The 11,372-nt window shown below is 41.6% G+C and overlaps 1 protein-coding gene across 2 annotated transcripts; it reads right to left on the minus strand.

Annotated features, from left to right (window-relative positions):
* Nucleotides 1–945: 945 nt before the first annotated feature.
* SPATA2 (spermatogenesis associated 2) lies at nucleotides 946–8,924 on the minus strand. 2 transcript variants are annotated; one of them, XM_033153522.1, is made up of 3 exons: nucleotides 8,769–8,924; nucleotides 5,148–5,571; nucleotides 946–3,103 (listed from the first exon to the last, which is right to left on the minus strand). In XM_033153522.1, exons 2-3 carry the CDS (start codon nucleotides 5,463–5,465, stop codon nucleotides 1,865–1,867), a joined length of 1,557 nt encoding a protein of 518 aa, XP_033009413.1. In that variant the 5' UTR covers nucleotides 5,466–5,571; nucleotides 8,769–8,924; the 3' UTR covers nucleotides 946–1,864. The 2 variants fall into 2 exon arrangements, with proteins under 2 accessions (XP_033009413.1, XP_033009412.1); XM_033153521.1 differs by having other exon boundaries at nucleotides 5,148–5,574.
* Between the last annotated feature and the right edge of the window lie 2,448 nt (nucleotides 8,925–11,372).

The following is an 11,372-nucleotide window of genomic DNA, read 5'->3' on the forward strand; positions in this document are numbered from 1 at the left end:
ATACACATTTTATCTACAGGTATATGAATATATGCTTCTAAAAAAAATCCATCTATGAAAACTTTCATCATTCACTTAAGCAATGATTTTACACGGACCTTCCCAGTCAGCGAGCTAATACTTGCCCGCAAGGAAAATAAAACGCTGAATGCAGTAGTATGCCACCACAATAATCTCATTTCTACTTTTCTCAATCATGTATTCTTTTCTTGGCAACGCTTTGCTGTTGGCAACATTCCAGAAAGATCATGTGAGACAGTGCACTTGATGCTCAATCACAACAGAAGAATTTCACCAAATCTACAATGTGTTTGACCCCTTTATGTTTCTGCCACCCCCACCCCTTCCACACTGGCTATTCATGTAAGGTTGTTACAGAAAGGGTGAAAGGACAGCAAGTCTTAGAATCACAACCACGCTCTTAAAAATTAACAGTTTTAAGGTCAAATGTAATCTGCCACAAAGTTCAAAACTCAATGCAATGGCATAGCAATTAAACATTAAAGGGCAAATTATAAAAAAGGAGAGTTTTATATCCTTTGTGGCTTAAGAAATTTCACATAGTCGGGAATGGTGCGATCCCTGTTATTTTAACAATCATTATTTCAAGTGTGCTGTGGCTGTGTGCTTTATGCAAACACACTCCAGTGAGCATGGATGGGAGAAAGCATGTATGCATAGCTGAATCTTCTACATCCTTGTTGTGGCTAAAAATCATTACAAGGGGAAAAGCTTCACTTCTGCATGAAACGGTTGGAGCCAAGTGACTTGCCCACCTGTCTCTGACAAAGCTCCAGAGGCAGAATTTTAAACCATGTGAAAGAAGCAGAGAGACTAATGGATTTGAGGGACACCTGTCTACCACAACAGCTGTAATAAGCTGTAAGTGAAATACAGTACAAGGGAAAAATAATGTTACCTGAAAAAAATAACCCAGAGACTTCATTTACAGGACCTTATATATATATATATTTTAAAAAACCACAACATACTGAATATATTTATTAAAAAATAATCTGCTTCCAAATCACCTATTTACAGTAGAAAGAACTGGATTTGATACATGTGCAACAGAAGGTCAATCTGATCATAATTCATTGGGAACACTCTAGGCGTAACGTAACACATACTGATTCACTTCTTAATACTAGAACAGTTAAAAAAAACAACCACACACACAAGTAAAGGTGTACTGGCAACACCAGAAAATAAAGCCAATATTCAGTTTAGAATTTGATTTTATATGCTTGAGATGGTGAAGGAAAAGTAGAAGAGACACAAGGAATAGATGCCATGGTGATTTTGCCTTTTGGAGCTTAAGTAATGCTATTAATTTTCCTTTTAAAAAAAATCACTTTTTTGGCAAACAAAGGAATATTCCGTGCAAATTACCAAAACAGACAATTTCACAATTCACTGAAAATGCTGTTCTTAGTTTCTTGGTCATCTTTCTAATTACTACTCTGGTGCTGTGTTATGTGGATGAGGCAGTGTGACAGCCACAAAGCACAGACATGTGATGTCTCTTTAGAAAAAAAATGAATTGCAATGCTTGCCTGCTTCTAAAAAAAAAAAAGGAAAAAATTGCTCCTCTCTCCCATCTAGAATGGAAAAGCAGCTAAGAGTCACCTAAAACAGTAGCAGCAGTGTCAACTATTGAATAGACAACATTTGTAAAGTCACATCATTGAAGACTGGCACTATGTTAGATGTATATGTCCAATGTTAGGGCATGTCTACTTTTTTATTTCTCCTAAGAGGTCAGTAGGATACTTCTAGCAACATCAGAATGTTTTGTGTTTTAGCCCTTTTGTCCCAAATTATAAGATTTCCAAAAAAAACCCCAAAAGATAAAAATAAAGGTCTATCTATAAACCATGTGTGGTAGCTGGTTTGATTTATAGTTTAACTGATTGTTTGGCAAGAACCTATGAAGCTCACTTTTTCGACAGCAGGGATCATAATAGTAAGCAGTGAGGCAAGAATCGCAGGAAACTTTTGAACAAAAAGTGCATGTGTTTGTAGCTCCTGGTCTGTTGCAAAATCCACAGCGTGAAGAGCCTGAAGGCTTCGATTTTGAACTGTACTGAGACACTCGCTCTTGAGTCTGCAACGTGTACTGAGGCTTCTCCCTTATCACCGACCCAGAAGATATGCCTTCACTTGCAAGAGTTTTGAGTGAATAGCTGCTCTGCTTCATTGGTGGATATTCCTGCCTGCAGATGAGCAAGTTGTCGCACTTTTGGCAAATGGAGGTGCCACAAGATAATCCACAGTTTTGGCACTTAAGGGAAGTGGTATCTTTGGCTAGATGTGTACGTTTATGGTAAATCGGGTTGGCATCGTTCTTTAGCAGCCATACATCATGTTTAGTGGGTTCTTGTCTCTTGAACATACTTCTAGAATCAGAGTCAGTATATAAATCTAAATCATCTTGAGGGGAATAGTAAGTACTGTATGGAATACCCGTTCTTAATATGCCGTTGGTATGGGATGAAACTGGCAAATATTCATCAGAACATCCATGCGGAGAACTTGACATGGCAAGGAGGGATGGCGAAGGACGAATTATTTCATCTTTAATGTCATCTTCAGTATCAACCAAAATGGGTTCTTTTCTGAGACTCAAGGATGTCATCAAAGGTGGCTTCTTATTTTCCAAGTAACTATCATAGGCATCCACTGATTTAGAAGCTTTGCTAACTTTGGGTTTGAAGTAATCTTTACAACCTCTCTCACTTGCAGATTTCTGAAGTACCATTCGTGACATGGAAGTGTTTAGATTTTCTTTGCATTCTGCACGACGCTTCAAGGCATCTGAGCAGCCTCGGACATCACTGCTGTTCTTTCTTTCATTTACAACATCAAGTTCTGTATAACCTTTATCTTTCACTTGCAAATGTATTTCAATCAATTGTTCACACTCTAATTTGGCCAAGAAAAGTTCAAATGATACCATCTTTACCTGCAGGGTATCAACCATGTCTTTTAGTTTATACATAGTTCCAAGTTCTTGGATGTATCCCATTGAGTTAAGTATCTGTCTTATATCCTCATCTGGTATTGTAGACTTTACATAATAAACAAAAGGTCCTGTGTAAGTCTAAAGATGGGAAAGAGAGAGAAAATGGTAAGCATAGTATTCAACTAAGTGCTCAGGTGTAATTCTGAAATAGTGTATTTATGTTATAACCAGACGCAGGGGGGTGCATACCCCTAAACATTTTGTAAATCTTTGTACTTTTGCCCATTTACTGTATTTATTTCCCCCGAGTTGAACTATAAAATGGTGATTTTCTGAGAGTACCCCTAAACATTTTTTAGGGGGGGAAAGGACTGGTTATAACAACATAAGGAGTCATACACTTTCAAAAAGCAGGGTTTGGGGCTAAAATTCAGAATAATTCTATGCACAATCCACTTGAGCACACTAAAGCAAATTAATTTCAATTAGTTGCATCCACAGCAGGGCTACATTGTGGTACTGTCAGCATAAGGAATCCTGCTTCTGCAACAGGTCTTTCTTCCCTCTATGTATCCCCTGAATATTTCTAGGGATTCCCAACCCTCCATAGCAGATTTGGAGCAGGCAGGGAAAGTTCTGTTGTGCAAGCAGAAATCCTTGTGTTGACAGGACACAATAGATGAATACCACCCCGTGGCAAAACATTCACCTGGAGGATTTTACCATACCGACTGCTCTCTGATTCAGCTTCTACAGTTAAGTATGATGCTCCAGTAAAGATTAAACCAGGCAGAGGGTGAAACTGTGACCCAAAGGTATTCTTAAGTCAAAAGTTCTCCTTTCTACCATGATAGTATACTTTGTTTTAATCTACCAAAGAGAACTGTATCAGGTGTAATGGGGTGGGACAACTGGATATTTTTGGTACCTAAGAAATCATGGAGGTTCTGAAATGATGGGATGAGTACAGAAAATGCATGTTTTACTAAAACCAGTCAGTGAAATTGTGAAGATTTATAGTTAAACTGTACTAATGTTTTGGTGTTGATATATTTGCTAGACTCATTACCAGTAATGTACTGATAGATAGAATCCTTAACTGCTCTGAACACTTGAAGATATTTTAAAAAGGAAGGGGAGATACAGAGAATAAATTGGCATCAGGATCTAAAACTCTGTTACTAGGATTAGAAAAGCAATTTATACATTAGTTTAGATTATGGGAAGCAACAACAAAATTTATATACACAAGCCCTGTAAATGACTGTGTACAATTCATCTTCTTGAACACCAGCATCAAGGCTACTGGAATCTAATGGGTCAGGTGTAGAGGATTTTTCTACCATGTAAATCAGAATGAGGAACCTGTGGTCCAACATCTGACGGGTCACAACTCCCATCATTCCTGTGGCAATGGTTGATGGCAGCTATAGTCCAACATCATCTGATGAATCAAGATTTTCCCAGCTCATGCTGTAAATACAGTAGCTGACCTTTAGGCTTCCTACCATACAGGAATACACCATCTATACTATTCCTTAAGAAACTATTAGTGCACAGAATTGAAAATTCAGGCTAGAATAACACTTTCCTGGGTGAGTGGGTAAAAAGAGACCAATACCAAACTCTCATTATTTATTCTTTCTAACTTTACATTTCATGACTGAACTTTTCTTTCTTTCTTTTCCTTACAGGCCACAGTATGGAGAGCACTAGTGAAGGGGGTGAGAAATGTACATTGAGGAATTGCACTGAAGTTATTCATTTAGAATGAGGCGATTCTGAAATAAAATGCAATGAAAATATTTGCTGAACTCGAGGATAGGAATTGGCAAGGCTGAACGCATAAATCAGGGTTGTAGTAATTAAACTTAAAGCCAAATTCCAACCCAACTGAAGCTCACTGGGTAAGCTTTCTTGAATCGAGATTTCAGGTGAAAATCTACTTTGCACCCCAAATTACAATAAAGATTAACTGGTCTGAACAAAGGACATGACGTCTGGGCACAACTGCCCAACAGGCATTTATAAAAGCAACCAGACTTTCGCCTTGCATTTATTTTTTTAATCTTTGGAATAAATTTGAGTGCTACACACCACCTCACAGATAGAACAGATGCCCTTTTAAGAGTTGAAAGCACAAATATTTAATTACAAAAGAATGACATATTTGCACTCTTACCTTTATATTTTTGAATTCCTTCTTCCAAGGGTACAGAAAAAGATTAACTCCAACTGATTCCAGAACGCCAAATGCATTTTGGAGTGAACGCAAACTTGAAGATTTCAAGGACCTAAGTGAATTTTCAACTATCTCATAAAATTTTATCAGCCGGAATCTGTGGAAGGGATCAATCTTGGGAAAACAGAGTAAGGTTGAAGCTGTCACTTGTAGACACTCATCACTAACCGAGTGCTGCTTCTTGTCAGAGGTATTCAGTTTGGATTCATGAAACTGTACATACTTCCTAAATACATCGTCTTTATATTTTGCATCCATCTGAAGTTAGATTCTAGCACGCTCAAAGGCGGCTACCTCATCTCTTTCATGGCTACAGTGAGGCAGGCTGGGGAGGAGGAGGCAATGCAAGATAGAGCTGCAGAGTCTTCTGAAAGAAAAGAAGACACAAATCACATACCAATACTACTAAAATCTGTCATCTCTCACCCTACTTTACTATTGTAAGAGCCTGCTGAATCAAGGCCAATGTAGTCTAGTGTTCTGTTCTCACAGTGGCAACCAGATGCCTGTGGGAAGCTTATAAAGATGTGAGTGCAACAGCGCTCTGTCCACCTGCAATTCCCAGAAGCTGGTGTTAAGAGACATGCTGCCTCTCACTGGGGCAGCAGAGCATAGCCATCATGGCTAGCAGCCACTGATAGCCTTACCATCCACAAACGTGTCTAACCCTCTTTTAAAGTCATCCAAGTTCATAGCCATCACTGCCTCCTCTGGAAGCGAGTGAATTTCAGTTCAACTATGCACTGTGTGAAGAAGTATCCTTTTACCTTTCCTGAATCTTCCAATGCTTAGTTTCCTGAGATGTTCACAAATTCTCGTGTTATGAGACAGAGAAACTTGCACTTTCCACTTTCTCCACACCATGCATAATTAGTATTAACGTCTCTATCACGTCACTTTTACTTGTATTTTCCCAAAACTATCAAGTCCCAAATGCTGCAAACTTTCCTCATAGGGGAGCGGCTTCATCCCTTTAATAATTTTGGTTGCCCGTTTCTGGACCTTCCCCAGCATCTTTTTGTAGTTGTGAATTAATAAGCCTTGGGAAAATATGAGGCAAGTGTCTCACAAGGAATTTACACAAAGAAATAAAAGAAACCAGGAGGGGGGAATGATTAAAGAAGTAAAAAGAAAAAGGGGGGTCCAAAAAAACCAACAATGACTGCTACTGTAGCATACTGGCCTAGTGACAGAGCTGTGAATCAGAAAGCCTCCAGTTCAAACTGTGCCTTCGACTATGAACTAACTTAGGTGGCCTTAGGCAAGAAACTCGAGCTTGGCCTCATCGCTGGATGTGCAACATGGGGGCAACCCCCACTTACCTTAAATGGTTGTTATAAGGATTACTGGTGTGCTATATGTAAAACACTTTGAACATTTGGGAGGAATTTTATCTTGCCAGGTTTTTAGCAACCAAGAGTTATTGGTGTTTCACTGGGTTAGGGATCAGAATTGATAAGCCAATTCTATAAAGCCTAGAGAAAGTTTTGTTTGGTGGGTCCCTTTAGCTAGAGAACTTGATGTAATCTTACTGCAATGTGACATTCTGCTATTCAAATTCATCACCCAAGTAATAAATGACGAAAAAGGATGCAACTCAGCCCTCTACATGGGATAAGCCGAATACTACGCTAGGCATTTTTCTTCTTTAATGGCTAATAAAATGCAGGCCTGTGGAGTCAACTACTACAACAATTTTCCTGCTTATGTGAAATCATCCACAACTTAGAAACCAATCATATGGGGAAATTAACATTGCTCAAAAGAAAAAGCAGTTCCACACAGTACCTGATCAAATGCCAAATAGTTCAGCTTTGTCTACCAGTGGTTCTGAAGGAGCTTTACCCTGTGGTGTGAGGCACAGTCCTATATAGAAAAAAAATCACACCGAGTTCACTGGGACGTAGTTCTAGGTAGAATTGCAGCAGGCAACACTAGACTAAGAGGTGTTGGAATCAACTACATTATTTTGAAAAAAATGTATAATATTTGCATCTCTTTTCCATTCTAATTATGACTTACCATCTGTATATGTTCAGTTCCTGCAAAGCAGCTTACTGGCACCTTCAGATGTAAATGCCAGAGCCCTGACTCGGCAGAGACTAAACTGAAGGCAGTTTGCAGGAGGCGTATTCACTGTGTAAAGTTAAATGGGTATTAAATGTTTTATTTCTGGAAGTTTACAGACAAGACAGATTTTTGAAATTTATTTTCAGATCCCAGAATTTAGCCCAACATCACACCAGACAAACTTCCAAATTTTCAGCTACCAGAAGCCTTTCTTACTGAGCCAGGCACCTGTGCTTTCTCCAGTCCCAGGCTTATCTCTTCTTATCACCATATACTACAATGCAGAACACTATTATCAGGGCGTTAGCTTCTAACTCCTTTGCCAAACACTTCAGCATGCAGAATCTGTAAATAAAATATAGGTGGAAAGCCTTGAAAATTCCCACTTTATTACTAGTATAGTTTTGTGTCCCTCACTTTTTAAGACTATTGTACTCCCTTTTCTATATTAAGTCTTCATTTAGATTGTAGACCATGAGCTGAATATATATGGATGTCCCCCAACAGAAAACTGTCCCAAATAATATAAAAAAAGACAAAGAAAGAGGAATTAAAAAAACACCAAGAGAATCTTTGGAAACTTTGCACATCACAAGACCTGTGCCCCTGCATATTACTTAATTCTTCCAGCAGAAAGTCAGTGCCCAACAATGAAGTGACGAATCAACACCCTCAACCTATTTTTTTTTTAAAGTGCAAGGTGATCCTCAGTCCTGAGGAAAGGTCCCCATCCCCAGGGGGGTTTAAAAAAACCAACCCAGCCCTGCAAATGTCATAGTCCTTACAATGAATGTGCGCCCTAGCTACAAATAGGCCTCTGGTCCCTTGCACAACTTAACCTACTGACCCGTGGCAAGAGCTAGGCATGGAATGCAACCCCAGAGAGAAAGCACCAGTATGCTCCTTACTTTTCGGCCACGGTTCTCCATCAGCCCCAGCCTAAGCTACTTCCAAGGTGCAAGGCTAAAACAGCGCTCAGAACAGAGGCACGCTTTGTGTGGCTTGTACACAGGGGAGGGGGGTAGATTTAAACGAACAAAACCAGCCTCTACCCCCATTATATATAGTGGGGCTGGACCAACCCCCCCATACACACACACACACACATAGATATATACATATAAGGCCAGCGTAAAAATGCAACTGCAGGAGGTGACCATCTGCCCCTAGCTCCTTTCTCAACTGGGCGGGTGTGTGTGTGTGAGAGAGAGAGAGAGAGAGAGAGAAGGGAAGACCTCGGAAATCCTCACAGGTTCCCTTCGCCAAGTACGAGAAGGGATTCGGGGACCCCGGGAAGAGAACCCGCCCGAGGGGGGACGGACGAGTACGGACGAAGTAGGAAGGCAACCCCCACCTCACCCGCCGCCTTCCCCTTCACCACCACAACCGGGGGTCGCCTATGGGCGCCCCCCCCCTGCCCAAGAGGCTTCCCAGTCCTCCTTCGGCCCCCAACCCTCCCCCCTCCCCCCGCTGTCGCGAAGCGGTACCCACCGACTCTTCTGCCCTCCCTTCGAAATCTCGCGACGCGCAGCGCGAGAACCCGGCGGTGCTGGCGGCGGCAGCAACTGCTCCTTCTCCTCCTCTTCGCCTCCCACCCTGGACCACAGACCTGCAACCGCCGCCGCCACTTTAGCCAGCCAGGAAGTCGCTCGTGACCCGGACGCGCAACATCCTGTCCCTCTCTCTTCTTTGCTCCCCTAAGCCCCGCCTCGCCTCCCAACCGGAAACCGGAAGTGCGCGCGACTCCTGTCTCAACCTCCTCTCTCTCTGTGTGCGTCCCTCACGCTCGCCCTACGGAGGGTCCGCATGGGCCTTAGAAAAAAAAATCTGCCCTGCGTTCCTTTTCTCTCTCTCTCTCCTCCCCCCCCAATAAAACCGCAAAAGAGGCTTTGGCTGCGGCGGAGCATTTGAGAAAATTCGGGCCATTTGGGGCGCTGCGGAACTCCCTGCCTCTTGAGAACGACGCGGAGGGCGGCGCCTTCCGCGGTGCTCCGCTAGAAAATATTTAATTTTTAAAAAAATACCAAGAAACTAGCAAGCTAGGTAAGCATTTAGAGCTATAGAGCAGGAGAGTGGAAGAACTGTTAAAATAAATGATTCAAACGTTTTTTTAAAGCGTTACTTGGTTTAAAATGTGCTTAGGAAGCGGAGGTGATTTTAATCCGTTTTAGTGCTTTGTACGTTTGCGAAGTGAGGGTTGCGGTGTTTTAACGATCAAAAAGTGAAGTAAATAAGTGATAAAAGTGGGCTGTGCTTTTGCGTGCGTGCGACGCCAGACAGCGGTGGGTTGTATAAAGGGAGGTTGAGGATCCAAACTACCCTCAGCTTTAACATGCTGTACACTGAATGCCTCGGGAGAGAGCCACAAATTGGGCAGAAAAGACATTTTAAAAAATAAAGTAAGCTACAACCGAAGTTTGAAATGAGCATAATCTTCTGGTTTTCCCCTTTTCCTTTTGTTTGGAGGCGGGAAGGCACCTATGCCCGCCACCTAATCGCAGCCATGCAAAAACATACCGATTCTTCTGTTTATTTCTAATTCTAGCTTCCACAGCGGGGTTGGAGGCGTTAGGCTCTTTTGGGATCTTTCCTCCCCAATCTATGAGTTGCTCTGACGGTTTTTTTCTAGTATCTATGCGCCTGGCGAGGCGAGTCTTCGAGGACGCATGCGTCGAATTCTGTGTCTTTAGGTTTTTATTTCTTATTCAAATAATAAATATTTAAATCCTCATTAGTAGCAGCATGGTACTTACTTTCCCCGCTCCGCCTTTCGCTCTTGCCCGTTTCTTATTCCGGGAACACGCCCGTCAGGTGGTGATTCTGGCAGCTGCAAAGATAAGGAAGAAGGGGAGGGGTGGGGAGGGGAGAGAAGGGCTTTTCTTAAGTCGATCAGCGGGAGATTGACGTTCCCTGCACGTGTGTGACGTCATAAACAATGTAAAGACACGGGATCCCCTCCAAAGCCCAGCAGCTATGCTGTTGCATTGCATCAATGCACTTATGAGCAAAATAACTTAAATGGATTTCAGCTAGGCAGTAGGACCTGTAACCAATTGTTGCAGCCTGCAGTAGGGTAGGCAGTCTGCTAGGCAGCTAGGGCACCCCATTCCCTTCTTACATATGTAGCCCCCTCCCTACACACTCATCTAATGCAGTACTACAGTATGTTCAGTAATTGTTGGGTTTCTCATGGAGGGAATGGAGGGTTTCCTCCCCCCCCCCCAAAAAAAGTTATTTGTACAATTGCAAAAGTTTTTTGTACCTCCTCCTACCTCTGTCATGTGTGGTTGATGTCATTTTCAATCCACTTGATTCAATCCTTCCTTGAATCTGCTGGCTATCAGAAATCAAAGGCCAGACATTTTAGTAGAATATGGATTCTACTAAAAGCAAAACATTTTCAGTTCAGAATCTGGAAGTTCCACCACCAGTTCATTGCAGTTAATCTGTGGTGGCTCAGAGCCATCAGTCCACTCCAGGGAACTAGTAGGATATATTTGTTTCACAATAATTAAAACTCAATCACATCAATGAAATTCAGCTATGTCATTAACTTTTAACTCCATCCAACATCTTGTATTGAAAGAAGACAGAAAAGAATAGTCCTATTCTTAAAAAAATTATATTTTTCCCCTCAGTAGCTTTGGACTTCAAAGAAGAAGAAAACAGCATTCAATAAATTTTCCTTCTGTACAAAAAGCCTCCAAACCATACATGACCAGTAACAAAAGTAAAATGTGCTCACATCCTCCAACCCTGAAGCTAATGTCAGCAAACCCACTCTATCCTGCCTGCTGGCTGTATGATTACAGTACTTACTTTCTAGCAGCTTCCTCTGTTTTTAAAAGTTTCCCTTGAGGGAAAAATAAGATTTTAAACAAATGCTGTAATAAGTGCCTGCTTCAACAGTCAGGCCGAGCAAACTTCTCTTCCTTCATGTGCTGCCTGAAGGTAGATTTTAAGCCCTTTTCAGTGCATACATTCCGCTACATGAACCATAATGTTTTCCTTTTGGCTCCCTAATAATCAGATAGCCTTAGTTTCTCAGCATCCCTTAAAGGTAAAGGGGACCCCTGACCATTAGGTTCAGTCGCG

The sequence above is a fragment of the Lacerta agilis genome, chromosome 6 (assembly GCF_009819535.1).
Source record: "Lacerta agilis isolate rLacAgi1 chromosome 6, rLacAgi1.pri, whole genome shotgun sequence".
Classification (NCBI taxonomy): domain Eukaryota; kingdom Metazoa; phylum Chordata; class Lepidosauria; order Squamata; family Lacertidae; genus Lacerta; species Lacerta agilis.